This window comes from Scyliorhinus torazame, chromosome 25, assembly GCF_047496885.1.
Source record: "Scyliorhinus torazame isolate Kashiwa2021f chromosome 25, sScyTor2.1, whole genome shotgun sequence".
NCBI classification, from domain to species: domain Eukaryota; kingdom Metazoa; phylum Chordata; class Chondrichthyes; order Carcharhiniformes; family Scyliorhinidae; genus Scyliorhinus; species Scyliorhinus torazame.
In genome coordinates, this window is record NC_092731.1 from 4,076,837 (window position 1) to 4,093,335 (window position 16,499).

Below are 16,499 nucleotides of genomic sequence, written 5' to 3' on the forward strand. Positions count from 1 at the left end.
TTCCACATCCTTCCTATAATGCGGCGACCAGAATTGCACACAATACTCCAAATGCGGCCGCACCAGAGTTTTGTACAGCTGCAACATGACCTCATGGCTCCGAAACTCAATCCCTCTATCAATAAAAGCTAACACACCGTACGCCTTCTTAACAACCCTCTCAACCTGAGTGGCAACTTTCAGGGATCTATGTACATGGACACCGAGATCTCTCTGCTCATCCACACTGCCAAGAATCTTACCATTAGCCCAGTACTCTGTCTTCCTGTTATTCCTTCCAAAATGAATCACCTCACACTTTTCTGCATTAAACTCCATTTGCCACCTCTCAGCCCAGCGCTGCAGCTTATCTATGTCCCTCTGTAACTTGTAACATCCTTCCGCACTGTCCACAACTCCACCGACTTTAGTGTCATCTGCAAATTTACTCACCCACCCTTCTACGCCCTCCTCAAGGTCATTTATAAAAATGACAAACAGCAGTGGCCCCAAAACAGATCCTTGTGGTACACCACTAGTAACTGGACTCCAGTCTGAACACTTCCCATCAACCACCACCCTTTGTCTTCTTCTAGCTAGCCAATTTCTGATCCAAACTGCTAAATCTCCCTGAATCCCATGCTTCTGTATTTTCTGCAGTAGCCTACCGTGGGGAACCTTATCAAACGCTTTACTGAAATCCATATACACCACATCAACTGCTTTACCCTCATCCACCTGTTTGGTCACCTTCTCAAAGAACTCAATGAGGTTTGTGAGGCATGACCTACCCTTCACAAAACCGTGTTGACTATGTCTAATCAAATTATTCCTTTCCAGATGATTATGCACCCTATCTCTTATAAACCTTTCCAAGATTTTGCCCACAACAGAAGTAAGGCTCACTGGTCTATAGTTACCGGGGTTGTCTCTACTCCCCTTCTTGAACAAGGGGACAACATTTGCTATCCTGCAGTCTTCTGGCACTATTCCTGTAGACAAAGATGACTTAAAGATCAAAGCCAAAGGCTCAGCAATCTCCTCCCTAGCTTCCCAGAGAATCCTAGGATAAATCCCATCCGGCCCAGGGGACTTATCTATTTTCACCCTTTCCAGAATTGTGAACACCTCCTCATTATGAACCCCAAGCCCTTCTAGTCTAGTAGCCTAAATCTCGGTATTCTCCTCGACAACATTGTCTTTTTCCTGTGTGAATACTGACGAAAAATATTCATTTAGCACCTCTCCTATCTCCTCGGACTCCAAGCACAACTTCCCACTACTGTCCTTGACTGGCCCTACTCTTACCCTAGTAATTCTTTTATTCCTGACATATCTATAGAAAGCTTTAGGGTTATCCTTGATCCTACCTGCCAAAGACTTCTCATGTCCCCTCCTGGCTCTTCTTAGCTCTCTCTTTAGGTCCTTCCTAGCTAACTTGTAACTCTCGAGTGCCCTAACTGAACCTTCATGTCTCATCTTTACATAAGCCTCCTTCTTCCTCTTGACAAGTGTTTTGACTGCCTTAGTAAACCACGGTTCCCTTGCTCGACACCTTCCTCCCTGCCTGACAGGTACATACTTATCAAGGACACGCAGTAGCTGTTCCTTGAACAAGCTCCACATTTCCATTGTGCCCATCCCCTGCAGTTTTCCTCTCCATCTGATGCATCCTAAGTCTTGCCTCATCGCATCATAATTGCTTTTCCCCCAGATATAACTCTTGCCCTGCGGTATATACCTATCCCGTTCCATCACTAAAGTAAACGTAATTGAATTGTGGTCACTATCACCAAAGTGCTCACCTACCTCCAAATCTAACACCTGTCCTGGTTCATTACCCAGTACCAAATCCAATATGGCCTCGCCTCTCGTTGGCCTATCTACATACTGTGTCAGGAAACCCTCCTGCACACATTGGACAAAATCGGACCCATCTAAAGTACTCGAACTATAGCGTTTCCAGTCAGTATTTGGAAAGTTAAAGTCCCCCATAACAACTACCCCTGTTGCATTCGCTCCTATCCAGAATCATCTTTGCAATCCTTTCCTCTACAGCTCTGGAACTTTTCAGAGGCCTATAGAAAATCCCTAACAGGGTGACCTCTCCTTTCCTGTTTCTAACCTCAGCCCATACTACCTCAGTAGATGAGTCCTCATCAAACGTCCTTTCTTCCACCGTAATACTGTCCTTGACTAACAGTGTCACCCCTCCCCCTCTTTTACCACCTTCCCTGAGCTTACTGAAATATCCAAACCCCGGCACCTGCAACAACCATTCCTGTCCCTGCTCTATCCATGTCTCCGAAATGGCCACAACATCGAAGTCCCAGGTACCAACCCATGCCGCAAGTTCACCCACCTTATTCCGGATGCTCCTGGCATTGAAGAAGACACACTTTAAACCATCTTCCTGCCTGCCGGTACACTCCTGCAACTTTGAAACCTTACTCATGGCCTCACTACTCTCAACCTCCTGTATACTGGAACTACAGTTCAGGTTCCCAAGCCCCTGCTGAACTAGTTTAAACCCTCCCGAAGAGCATTAGCAAATTTCCCCCCCAGGATATTGGTACCCCTCTGGTCCAGGTGTAGACCATCCCATTTGTAGAGGTCCCACCGACCCCAGAATGAGCCCCAATTATCCAGAAATCTGAAACCCTCCCTCCTGCACCATTTAAGGCAGAGATGACCGCAATTTGTTTTCTCTCCGAGAGTCATCAGTCTCTGGAACTTTCTTCCTGAAAAGGCAGCGGAAGCAGAGTCTTTGAATACTTTTAACGCCAAGGTGGATAGATTCTTGGTGAACAAGAGGTTGGCAGGTTAGCGGGGGGTAGGCAGGATGCAGATTGGAAATTACTATCAGATCAACCGTGATCTTATTAAATGATGGAGCAGGTTCGAGGGGCTGAATGGCCTCCTCCTGCTCCTTGTTCACAGAGGGAGCAGAAATCCTAATCCCCTGGGGAACGCCACTGCACATTATCCAGGTCTGGAAAACGATGACTGTCTGCTTCCTGCCATTGAGCCAATTTTGCATCAAAACTGTGCCTTCCGGTCTGCAGCCTTCAATCTTGCAAACAGGTGCATTCCGCGGCACTTGGTCACGTAGCTTTTGGAAGTTGCATGCCGAACAGTTTGCGATGGAGGAGACGAGGTGATTGATCACGGAATTATTACGGAATGGCGGATTGAGCCAGGATTCCCGCCTCGCTGTTCTATGTGCGGGAGCTTGCATCGAGCATACCAGCTGTGTTTCTCTGTTGAGTTTGTTGACCTGACCTCCAGTAATCGACCTAATTGGTGGTCGGTGGGGCAGAACATTCAGCCAAAACAGGTCATTGACTCCCGCTGGGTATTATGGGTATTGTAAATGTAAACACGAGGACTCCGGAGGAGGTCGGATTCAAACGTGAGCAGATACGACATTGCTCCTCTCTGCTGCTTTGCTGACCCCCACTCGTCATGCAGTCTCACGCGTGAAGACTGGTCACTTTGGGGGGGGGGGGGGGGGTGCGGATGAGTTAGGAGAGCAAGTGGAGAGTATCGGACATGGGGAAAGAAGAATCCCATTAGTTTTTTTGATAAACCCTGAGGAGCTGACCTAATTCTTTCTTTCCAAAGGAATTCACAAGTGCTGCTGAATATATTTGCTTAAAATGCTTTTAAAGTTGCCCTGGATCATTTAAATAGAATTGTGAATCGGAATGATTACGCCCTGAAGCTTTGGTGTAGAGTCAATCCACATGTCTGATAAAAAGGTGAAAACTATTTGGAGTTAGACATATTGGGCCTGGGAAATGTCCCTTTTGAGTTGAACCATTCCCCTGATTCATTGGAAAGCTATTTTCTGAGGGCAGGGTTAAAGAAGAGTTCAGGAATTGGTTGTTTCTGAAGTTTTGGGCGAGGGATCAGTCTGAAAATGTGGAAATGTAAAGTAGAAACCTTCCCCAGATGTTCCTCCAGCACATATCCAAGGATGCTGGAAGTTCTGACAGGGATGTGTGAGCTTGTGAGGACACCACATACGAATGGAATTTAACCCTAAAATTTAATCTCCAGTCGCCAACATCTCTGTGTCACACCAATCCTCCTTTCTGTTTTAATGTCACTGAAGTGGGTGGAAATTAAATTGCAAGTTTTTCAAAACAAAGTTGGGGCAATCCCCGTTCTATGTTCCTGCAGAATGTTGGTGACCTATTCCAGCAATCCAATCAGGAACTCACCGAGTGCTTCCACTCACCTGTTGCTTCACATCGCCAGGTTCGATTCCCGGCTTGGGTCGCTGTCTGCGGAGTCTGCACGTTCTCCCCGTGTCTGCGTGGGTTTCCTCCGGGCGCTCCGGTTTCCTCCCACAAGTCCCGAAAGACGTGCTTGTAAGGTGAATTGGACATTCTGAATTCTCCCTCTGTGTACCTGAACAGGTGCCGGAATGTGGCGACTAGGGGATTTTCACAATAACGTCATTGCAGTGTTAATGTAAGCCTACTTGTGACACTAACAAAGATTATTATTAGGAACAGGAAGAGGCCATTTGGCTTCTCCAGCCTGTGCTCGCCTTCAGTGAGATCATGGATAATCTAGCAGTCCCCAAACACGAACATGTTTCATTCATTTTCCATCCCTATTGTCCCAGGATTGAAAGTGACAACTCCACAATTGTACCCCACACCTGCAGGAATTTCCTTCGGGCCAATATATGCCACGTATGGTCTGGGTGAGACATGGTGATCCCACGTATCACAGCCTCTCTGCCTCGCGTTGCGGTCCAAACCTTTGCTGTCATTTACTTATTTAGGTAAAAATGGTCTCATGATGCGGAGTGAAAAAGAGTTAAGAATTAAAATAAATAACATTTTCAGTGAATTTGCATTGTCAGCAAACCCAATTTGGACCATGAGTTAGTGTTCAGTAATCCCACCCCTTGGAGGCTCTTAGCCCCATGCCATATCCATTCCGGATCACATTCTATCCCTTCCCCCTTCTCCATTCACACCTTGCTCAGGTATTTGTTTTTGAAGATGGTAGCTCGTTATTAATCTGATCGAGGTTGGAATACGATTTATGGCTGGGATCTGATGACTAACAATGTAACCCTGACCCAGTAAGGCCTTGAGCTCTAGACAATGGAATTAAAAACAGAAAATGCTGAAAGTGCACAACAATAATTTGAATTTTTGCAGCACATTTAACATTGTAAATTGGCTCAAGGTGCTTCACAGCTGATCAAAACCTTCGTCAGAGTGGTAGATATTAAGGAGAACTTTAAAAGAAAGAATAGACGCGGGGCTGGATTTTCCTGGAGTCTGGGAAACTCTGAGGAAGTGGAAATCAGCCAGGGTGGGGGGGTTGGGGTGGGGGGGGGGGGGGAATTATCTGAAGGAGAGAATAGAGGTCAGTATTGGATTGGAGTCAGTCCGGGCCGCATGTGAAGGCCGACCTATCTGTCCAGCATTTACAGTTAATACCCTGTCTTTGTTCTTATTGGCTAGAAGTTAATTAAAAGTCCTGCCAACTCAGTCAGCCGGAGCACAAAAATGAGTTAAAATTCATCTAACTCGTGTCACCCTGGGCTGACATCTGCTCCTTGATACCAGCTGATATCTAAATTCGATCAGTAGGGGGCAAATTACATCCAATTTTCAGATATACGATTCACACAGGATGAAAGTAAACAATCTCGGGTTTTATACAAGACTTTGATAAGTCTGCTGTCTGGACAGATCACTCACATGCTGTAATGCAACCTTATCCTTTTCTTCCACTTAAATGGTTTGTCTTTATCAAATAATAACCTTATGGGAAATTCACTTCCGTCTCCAGCTCCAGAAATTCTAAGTACAAATTTATTTTGGTTCCGCTCAGTAAGAGATCGAAAATGAGCAAGCTGTCTGCTGTTGCCTTTCTGCCTCGAACCTGCGCTCTCTTTTCTCAATAAGTCTCCTTGCTCTGTCTGCGGTTGACCTTTCACAGTTGGCTCAAGATACCATCCCAAGTTCTGCAGAAACCTGTAAAAATGGCACATGCCACTTCTCTGCGATTCGGGAGCATCTTTTCACTTCAGGTTACTGAGAACAATAGGGAAAATGTAATTCTCTGACCTTCCTACAATTTTCCCTGCTTGGGCTCCGTCCTGGTGTAAACATGAGTGACTGGCAGATCTCTGCCGACCCTACAAAACCCCATGGTCTGTCTCTACCCTTCATCAACTGTGCCCTCGAAAACTCCCCTTTGCTTCACTCCCTGTGTTTGTCATACCACGCTTTCCCTCACAGTAACCCCAATAACCTCACATCGCCAGTGCAGATTTCAGAAATTACAGTACAGTAACACACATGGAGGTAGATTTTCACTGGCATGGTAGCACAGTGGTTAGCACTGTTGCTTCACAGCGCCAGGGTCCCAGGTTCGAATCCCCGCTGGGTCACTGTCTGTGCGGAGTCTGCACGTTCTCCCCGTGTCTGCGTGGTTTTCCTCTGGGTGCTCCGGTTTCCTCCCACAGTCCAAAGATGTGCAGGTTAGGTGGATTGGCCGTGATAAATTGCCCTTAGTGTCCAAAAAGGTTGTGGGGTTTCTGGGTTACGGGGACAGGGTGGAGGTGTGGGCTTAAGTAGGGTGCTCTTTCCAAGGGCCGATGCTGACTCGATGGGCCGAATGGCCTCCTTCTGCACATCAGTGAGAGTCACCGCTGAGGAGAGAAATCAGAGGGTGAAATAAATCCCGAGACAAGGTTTCTCTTTTTAAGCGTATTTAATTGCAGCTCATAGGGCAAGCACCAGCTTTTCATTCTCTCCCTGAAATCTTTGATCTTTTGCAGAGCGACAGGCAATGCAGACCGGGGAAGATGAAAAGGAAGCAAATGAGAGGAATGATGTTAAACTTTGATGCCATCCACCTTCACACCTGCGACCAATGCCATCAGAATTTCACTGAGGTAACACTGCTGATATTAAACTGACCAATGTGTGAGGGGGCAAGCTTAATGTCTTATTTTTGTCCAATTGTTTCTCCTTCTCACCAGCAGCCCCCCTCTCTAACAGCACTGTCGGTGTACCTACACCACGGGGACTGTGTTGTGTTATTTGAATGATGTAATACCTTGGACTTATTGTACAAGACACAAGGCTCCAACCACTCACGCAGGATTGGGTAAACACACTCTGGGTTCACTTATTGAGACTAGGCACATGAGAACAATTGTTTATTTATGTTTTATTCATTATTGCGACGTGGGCCTCGCTGGGCTAGACCACCATTTCTTGCCCATCTCTAATTGCCCTTTGGGAAGGTGGTGGTGAGCTGCATTCTTGGACTTCTGTGGTCCATGTGGTGCAGGTACACCCACAGTGCTGTTAGGGAGGAAGCTCCGGGATTTTCACCCAGCGATGGTGAAGGAACAATGGTGTAGAGCTTGAAGACATCGTAACTGTGTATGTGTGTGTGTGTGTGTGTGTGTGTGTGTTGGGTGAAAATATTCACAAAAGTACCTTAACATGAGCAAAAGAAACAATTTATTGTGCAGAGCTCAGGGAGAAAAGTCTTGGACCCCAATCCTGCCGGCACCTTCTCTCCGAGCTGTGGCTTAAAACTGTGTTAATATACCCTTTCAAAGCAGAATTAGGTAGTATTCTCATTTACATAGAGCCAATCAATTCCCTTAGTATCGCAGTTCATACCATATTCAGTTATCAATCCTTATTCTCTTAGTCTTTCAGTTCATGCCATATATAGCTTTCAATTCTTTTACACAGCAGTTTACATTTGTCCAATCCATATGTTGCGCATGTGATTACATAAGGTCATAAGGTCATGAGTTGCCAATTCTAAGGTCATGTGTTGCCAGTCCTGGATGTGGTCGCAGTTGTTTTGACAGCCTAGAATAAAAGCTCCTGCAGAAATGGCGAACCCGTTTTCATTGACCCATTGTTTTTGGAAGATACATCTGTCAGAGTCACTCTTCGTCCAAAGTTCACTGTCTCAGCAGAAAATAAGCAGGCATTAATTAATTCCCAGCATATTATCAAAGCAGGGAGTTAAGACCAACAGTGTGCTCTGCTCAAAGCGAAAGTGTAACTGAGACTGGACCACATGACACATTTCGCTCCTGGTGATATCAGACTGATATCTCTTGAAGGCATATTACAACATTCCCCTTCCTGTCAAAGGTACATCCTCCCTTCCAAAAAAAGTAAACTATTCATAATAAATGTTCATGTTTAGTTACTATTAAAGTGTACATAACTGGTGACTCTGTGAGTCTCTGAAGCATGGAGGTAATCAGCTGGCTCACCCAGATCTTGTGATGGTGACCTTCAATGGAGGTTTCTTCAATTGCTGACAGCGAGCTCTGGGATTCGCATTCCCGGATGTTGTTGCTGGTTTCATTTGGGATCTTGTCCTCGAAGCAACAGGACTGTCCGGTGATGGAGGGGCTGGAATGGATCAGATCCGTCCTCGGTTATGCCTCATCGTCAGGTCTCCGTGTGCAATGACTTCACAGGACCTTGATTCCGAACAAATCTTTGTCATCTGGGCTGGTTGCCCCTGTACCTCCCGTGGGATCCTGGATGTGAACTTGTTGCTCCAACTGTAAACCTGGCAGTTCTGTACCCTCATTTTTATCGTGTGCCTTTAACATCATCACTTGCACTTTTAAAAGCTGCTCTCTAATTTCTGAGAGAGTAGAGTGGGCAAGAGTTGGTAAATTGGTCTGCCAAATGTGAACTCTGCTGGTGACGGAACAGTTGCATTTAAAGATTTTACTCAGGTGTGACAGTGCAATGTGTTGATCTTGGTGAAATGTCCACATTTGAGCATTAGGGCATTTGTATTCGCTGTGTGAATTCTTCTTTCAGCTCTGCTGTTAGACCCGGGTTAATGAGGAGAGGAAGTAGTGTGATCGATAGTCCACTTTCCACACATATCTTACCAATAAATTGCAGCCCGTTATCTGTAATGATCTCCCCAGGCACACCAAATAAACTAAAAATCGCACCTAGAGTGTGCATGACAGTTTTGTTTGATGCATTGTGCAATTGTCAATTAACGGGACTCTCAGTAAACTAGTCAGCGATGATGATGAAGTCAGTGCCGTGAATATGAAACAGACGCAGTTTTAGGCTGAGGTGGGTAAGAACTTCACGTGGAATTAATGGTTCTTTGTGCTGACTTTACAAATACTCTTAACATGCCTCACACGTCTTAACAAAGACTTCAATGTCATTGCTCATACCCGGCCAATAGACCGCCTCTCTTGTGAGTCTTCTTGTGAGATCTATTCCCATGTGTGAGTGATGAAGTTGTTGAAGAATATTGGGCTGTAAAGATTCCGGTATGATGACCTGTCCGCCTTTAAAAATGAGACCCCCAGAGATGCTTAGATGGCCTGACAAGGTCAAAATGGTCTCATATGTTCAGGGGCGTGCTGAATTCAATCAGGCCGTCTTTCAATGATGGTTTTCCACAGTTTCTGTAGAATCTTCTGCCATGTTTTCTTGTAGCTGCCGGTATTTGCACTTTACAAAATGGACCAGATCAATTTGGGGAACATCATCAAGTTCAAAGTCAATTAAGTCAACTTGTCGATCCAAGCATATATCTTCCGTTCTCACTGGGTTAGGCAATCTGCTAAGTGTATGGAATGTGACCATCCTGGCTTGTACCTAACCTCACAGCCATAACCTTGAATTTTTATCGAGAGATGTTGCAATCATGGCAGTGTTCTGGTCAATGGTTTTCACCAAATCGTCTCCAGTGGTTTTTGGTAAGTTTCTACCACAAGTCTTTTATCAAATAGGTCGCCAAGAAATCGCATGATTGCAAATACTGAAGTTCATGTTTATCGCTCGATGTTGGAACAGTTGGATTGTGTTGCAGATGGAGGTTTTGAAGCAGCCAGTTTGCCTTTTTGCAGTATACTCCCTCTCAGACCCTGCTGTGAGACATCTATCTCCAGGGTAGCTGTCTCCCTAGGATTGTAAAATTGCAAAGTCGATTAACTTGACAACAGCTGTTTCAGTGCTTCAGACAGATGCTGGTTGGCTTTGTGACCACAGGAAAGGCACATTCTTTCTCAACAATTCCCAAGTGGGAAGATTTTGGAATGAAGCTGTGAATGTTTAGAGACAAGAAATAAAAGAGACCTGGACACCTTCAAATGCCATCCTTACCTTGTGAAGTTGGAATGGATTTAACATCCTTTCGAACCAGAATCTGCTGCATGGTTTTTTTTCCAGTCAAGGGACAATTCAGCGTGGCCAATCCACCGACCCTGCACATCTTTGGGTTGTGGGGGCGAAACCCACGCAAACATTGGGAGAATGTGCAAACTCCACACGGACAGTGACCCAGAGCCGGGATCGAACCCGGGTCCCCAGCGCCATGAGGCAGCAGTGCTAACCACTGCGCCACCGTGCCGCCCGACTGCATGTTGATGTTGCATTTTGGACTGTTGAACATCAATCCTTAATTATGTGTGGCTTGTGTGAATAAATGCAGATTATGGTCATGTTATTGTTTTGCAGTAATGCAGGGAGCTTGAAATAAATAAATAAATCCTGGTGAACAAATCGCTCAAAAGGAAGTAATTGAAAACAGTATTGTCTAAATGGGGATCTGAAATGGAGTAAACTCTTGGGACTTCTCCGTGGTTAGTACTGGCCGGTAACTATGTTCCCCATCGAGCTTCGGAAACAATTTTGGATCTAACTTTCTGATGTTGTCATTTTGTGAAGGAAATGTGCGTTTGAATTGCCGTGGATCGAGGCGTACTCTCAGTGATCCATCTTTCTTCACGTTAAGTGATTGAGCTGCACCAATCTGTGGGCTCTGGTACTCAACTGATGATACCGTCTGTCAACCTTCGATTTGTCTTGTCTATGGATGCTGCACTTACGTCGTGGGTCAACTGACGAACTTGCATTCTCCTGTAAGTGTAACGTTGCAGCTCCCTCCAAACGGCCAATTCTGGATATTCTATACCAAGTCAATGATTCTGTCTGCCATCTCTGTGTTTGTGACAGTACCAGCCCTTTTCTCTGCACCTGCTGGTGAAGAGGTCTATGGATTCTGTTGGTTGTTGTTGAAATGATAAGATCTCTAGTCGATGAATACCTGATTCTGAAGCTGTTAATCCTGATGTGTTCAGTCCATGTAGACCTTCATTCCCAATTTCCAGGTGAATATTTTGAGCTAGTTTGTCTGGTTCAGTCAGATCTGAATCAAGAAACTCCAGCTCCGTATGCGGTTTAAACATCCTGAATTCAGCCAGTAGGTCAGCTGCATCCTGATTCGCAGTGCGGAATTCTGTGGACATTCAAAGAACAAAGAACAGTATCTCGGCGCTGTGTCACCGAAGCCGCTCTTTTCTGTCACAACACCGCGTTTTTATCACCTTCTGATGCTGCGAGGTCATTGCGATCTGACTAGAATGTCAAGGGTCACCTCACGCCACATAACATGATCTAACATACTGATCAACCCTCCTGCATTCATGTCTAAATTATTTATATAAACCACAAACAGCGAGGACCCCAACACTGGACACAGGCTTCCAGTCAGAAAAACACCCCTCGACCATCACCCTCTGCTTCCTGCCAATTCTGGATCCAATTTGCCACATTTCCTTGGATCCCATGGGCTCTTACCTTCACTATCAGCCTCCCATGTGGCACCTTATCAAAAGCCTTGCTGAAGTCTAAGTAGACTACGTCAGATGCATTTCCCTCATCTACACCCCTGGTCACCTCTTCGGAAAATTCAATCAAGTTGGTCAGACATGACCTCCCCTTAACCAAACCATGCTGACTGTTCTTGATTAATCCCGGCCTCTCCAAATGTAGATTAATTCTGTCTCTCAGAATTGCTTCAATAGTTTCCCCCCCACTGAGGTTAGACTGACTGGTCTGTAGTTTCCTGCTTTATCCCTTCCTCCCTTCTTGAATAGTGGAACCACATTGAATATCCTCCCGTCCTCTGGCACCTCTCCTGTGACCAGAGAAGAATTGAAAATTATTGCCAGCGTCTCTGCTATTTCCTCCCTTGCCTCACTCAACAGCCTGGGATACATTTATAATAATAATAATCTTTATTGTCACAATTAGGCATACATTAACTGTCCCTCTCATGAGTGAACACAAAGTATTCAATTAGAACCCTATCTACATTCTTTGGCTCCACACACAAATTACCACTGCGATCCATAATGGGCCCTATTCTTACCCTAGTTATCCTTTACCCTGAATGTAATTATAAAACAACTTAGGATTTTCCTTTATTTTACCTACCAGTAACCTTTCATATCCCCTTTATGCACATTCTAAATGCCTCTTGGATTTCTGTTGTTATGAGCCCTCGATATCTGCTATAAGCCTCCCTCTTTCTCCTGATCCAACGCTGCATGTCCCTCGATATCCAGGGTTCACTGGATTTGTTGGTCCCACCCTTATTCCTGATTGGAACATGTTGGCCCTGCACTCTCCCTATTTCCTTCTTGAAATCGTCCCACTGTTCTGTCGCAGAGTTACCTAAAAGTGTCTGCTCCCGGTGCGCACTGGCCAAATCATATGTGACCTTATTAAAATCAGACTTTTATTTCAGGCGCATCCTTGTCCTTTTCCACAACAATCTTGAATCTAACTGAGTTATGATCACTGTCTGCTAAATGCTCTCCCTCTGATACTTCAAACACTTGCCCAGCTTTGTTACCAAACATTAAATCCAGGACCGCCCCCTCTCCTGTAGGACCTTCTACGTACTGGCTTGAAAGCTTCTCCTGGATACATTTTAAGAATTTAGCTCCCTCTAAACCTTTTACACATTGATTACTCCAGTTAATGTTGGGGAAGTTGAAATCCCCCACTATCACTACCCTGTTACTTTTACTAGTCATGTTATTATCATGATATATGAATGAAATGAAATGAAATGAAAATCGCTTATTGTCACAAGTAGGCTTCAATGAAGTTACTGTGAAAAGCCCCTAGTCGCCACATTACGGCACCTGTTCGGGGAGGCTGGTACGGGAATTGAACCGTGCTGCTGGCCTGCCTTGGTCTGCTTTAAAAGCCAGCGATTTAGCCCAGTGTGCTAAACCAGCCCCACAATATCTTGTGCTTACTTACTGTACATGACACAAGGCACCAATTTCTCAAAAGGGATTGGGTCAATGCTGTGGGTTCATTTATTAAGAACACATGAGAACAGTTAGAGATAGGGTATAAAGCTTGAAGACATCAGAGTTGTGCGTGTGTGCTCTTCTCAAAGCAAAAGTGAAATTAAGTCTGCATCACAGGACACATTTCCTTTCCAGTGATGTCACGCTAAAGACATAGTGCAACAGACTGCAGCAGTTCAAGAAGGCAGCTCACTCTCCGCAAGGTATGAGCAATAATTGATAACTTTGCCAGCGACGTTAATGTTCCCTGATGAATTTTTTTTAAAGCTCCCACTCTAACAGTAATAACAATAATCTTTATTGTCACAAGTAGGCTTACATTCACACTGCAATGAAGTTACTGTGAAAGCCCCTAGTCGCCACATTCCAGCGCCTGTTCGGGTACACAGAGGGAGAATTCAGAATATCCAATTCACCTAACAGCACATCTTTCGGGGCTTGTGGGAGGAAACCGGAGCACCCGGAGGAAACCCACACAGACACGGGGAGAACATGCAGACTCCGCACAGACAGTGACCCAAGCCAGGAATCAAACCTGGTACCCTAGTTCTGTGAAGCCACAGTGCTAACCCCTGTGCCACCAAGTTGCCTGATGCCCTGAGGATGATTGGTTCAGTGCAGTGATATAAAATGAACACTGGCCAATTGGAAAGCTGACTGTCAGTTCTCTACCACACTCGATTCCATGGGCGGCAGAGGAAAACTACCAATTCGCTGGTGCATTGTTTGTAATGTTACCCAAGGTCAATACATCCCCATCACATCTGCATCGCAATCTCAAACTACATCACCATTTGCTATCACCTTAAAGTGGTTGGATGTGAAATAAATACCATGTTAATGGCACCAAAACACAAAATGCTGGACAATCTCACTGGTCTGATAGCATCTGTGGAGAGAGAACAGAGCTGATGTTTTGAGTTTGGATGTCTCTTTGACAAAGCTGGAGAGAACTGGAAATAGGATCAGATTTATACTGTAGTGGGGGGGGGGGGGTTGCTGGATAGGGGCCAGCGATAGGTGGAGATTGACAAGGGTGTCAAGTACAGAAAGACAAAGGAAATGTAAATGGGGGTGATTAAGGCTGAGAAGGGGCTGATAGTGGCACATAAAGAGATTAGAATGTGTGAATGGCAGAACAAAGGCGAGCAGTGTGTCAAAGGGCAACTAGGAACAGACGGCCCAAACGGAGTGGGGGAGGGGAGTGTGGACAATGGTGAGGGGAAAACAGATTGATGGAAGAAATGAAAATAAATTGACAGAAATAAAAATGGTGTGAAGGTGGAAGAGAGAGTTCACAGTCTGAAGTTGTTGAACTCAATGTTAATTCCGGAAGACTGTAACGTGCCTATATGAAGATGAGTTGCTGTTCCTCCAGTTTGCGCTGGGCATCACTGGAACATTGCAGCAGGACAAGGACGGACATGTGGACGCGAGGGCAGGACGGTGAGTTGAAATGGCAGCGACAGGAAGGTCTGGGTCCTACTTGCGGACAGACCGGAGGTGTCTGCAAAGCAGTAACCAGTCTGCCTTTAGTCTCTCCAATAAAGGTAGATGGGTGGCAGTGAGAGGGGCTGGGAAGAAGCAGTCAGTTCAGGGATCCTCTGTGGTTGTTCTCCTTAGTAACAAGTACACCACTTTGGATACTGTTAGGGGGGGGACTTACCAGGGATAAGCCATGGGGTACGGGTCTCTGGCACAGAGTCTGTCCCTGTTGCTCAGAAGGGAAGGGGGGAGAGGAGTAGAGCATTAGTCACTGGAGAGTCCATAGTTAGGGGGATAGATAGGAGATTCTGTGGGAACGAGAGAGTCTCGCGGTTGGTGTGTTGCCTCCCAGGTGCCAGGGTGCGTGATGTCTCAGATAGTGTTTTCTGGATCCTTATGGGGGAGGGGGAGCAGCCCAAAGTCGTGGTCCACATAGGTACCAACAACATAGGTAGGAAAAGGGAGAGGGATGTAAGGCAGGAATTCAGGGAGCTAGGGTGGAAACTTAGAGCTAGGACAAACAGAGTTATTATCTCTGGGTTGTTACCCGTGCCACGTGATAGCGAGATGAGGAATAGGGAGAGAGAGGAGCTGAACACGTGGCTACAGGGATGGTGCAGGAGGGAGGGTTTCAGATTTCTGGATAATTGGAGCTCATTCTGGGGTTGGTGGGACCTCTACAAACGGGATGGTCTACACCTGGACCAGAGGGGTACCAATATCCTGGGGGGGAAATTTGCTAATGCTCTTCGGGAGGGTTTAAACTAGTTCAGCAGGGGCTTGGGAGCCTGAACTGTAGCTCCAGTATACAGGAGGCTGAGAATAGTGAGGTCATGAGTAAGGTTTCAAAGTTGCAGGAGTGTACCGGCAGGCAGGAAGGTGGTTTAAAGTGTGTCTTCTTCAATGCCAGGAGCATCCGGAATAAGGTGGGTGAACTTGCGGCATGGGTTGGTACCTGGGACTTCGATGTTGTGGCCATTTGAGAGACACGGATAGAGCAGGGACAGGAATGGTTGTTGCAGGTGCCGGGGTTTAGATATTTCAGTAAGCTCAGGGAAGGTGGTAAAAGAGGGGGAAGGGTGGCATTGTTAGTCAAGGACAGTATTACGGTGGCAGAAAGGACGTTTGATGAGGACTCGTCTATTGAGGTAGAGTGGGCTGAGGTTAGAAACAGGGAAGGAGAGGTCACCCTTTTAGGGGTTTTCTATAGGGTTCCGAAAAGTTCCAGAGATGTAGAGGAAAGGATTGCAAAGATGACTCTGGATAGGAGCGAAAGCAACAGGGTAGTTGTTATGGGGGACTTTAACTTTCCAAATATTGACTGGAAACGCTATAGTTCGAGTACTTTAGTTGGGTCCATTTTTGTCCGGTGTGTGCAGGAAGGTTTCCTGACACAGTATGTAGATAGACCAACGAGAGGCGAGGCCATATTGGATTTGGTACTGGGTAATGAACCAGGACATGTGTTAGATTTGGAGGTAGGTGAGCACTTTGGTGATAGTGACCACAATTCGATTACGTTTACTTTAGTGATGGAAATGGATAGGTATATACCGCAGGGCAAGAGTTATATCTGGGGGAAAGGCAATTATGATGCGATGAGGCATGACTTAGGATGCATCAGATGGAGAGAAAAACTGCAGGGAATGGGCACAATGGAAATGTGGAGCTTGTTCAAGGAACAGCTACTGCGTGTCCTTGATAAGTATCAGGGAGGGAGGAAGTGGTCGAGCAAGGGAACCGTGGTTTACTTAGGCAGTCGAAACACTTGTCAAGAGGAAGAAGGAGGCTTCTGTAAAGATGAGACATGAAGGTTCAGTTAGGGCGCTCGAGAGTTACAAGTTAGCTAGGAAGGACCTAA

At 45.8% G+C, this 16,499-nt stretch overlaps 1 protein-coding gene across 5 annotated transcripts in view; it reads left to right on the forward strand.

Annotated features, from left to right (window-relative positions):
• Positions 1–16,499, forward strand: part of LOC140402264 (leucine-rich repeat and fibronectin type III domain-containing protein 1-like protein) — a 355,497-nt gene that overhangs the window by 259,049 nt on the left and 79,949 nt on the right. For all 5 annotated transcript variants that reach the window (XR_011938108.1, XM_072489900.1, XM_072489901.1 and 2 more), the window contains one exon: positions 6,797–6,913. Coding sequence is in view for 4 of the 5 variants with exons in the window: in XM_072489900.1 (XP_072346001.1) it covers positions 6,797–6,864 (68 nt within the window). In the remaining variant the exon portion in view is untranslated. The remainder of the gene's footprint in view (positions 1–6,796; positions 6,914–16,499) is intronic.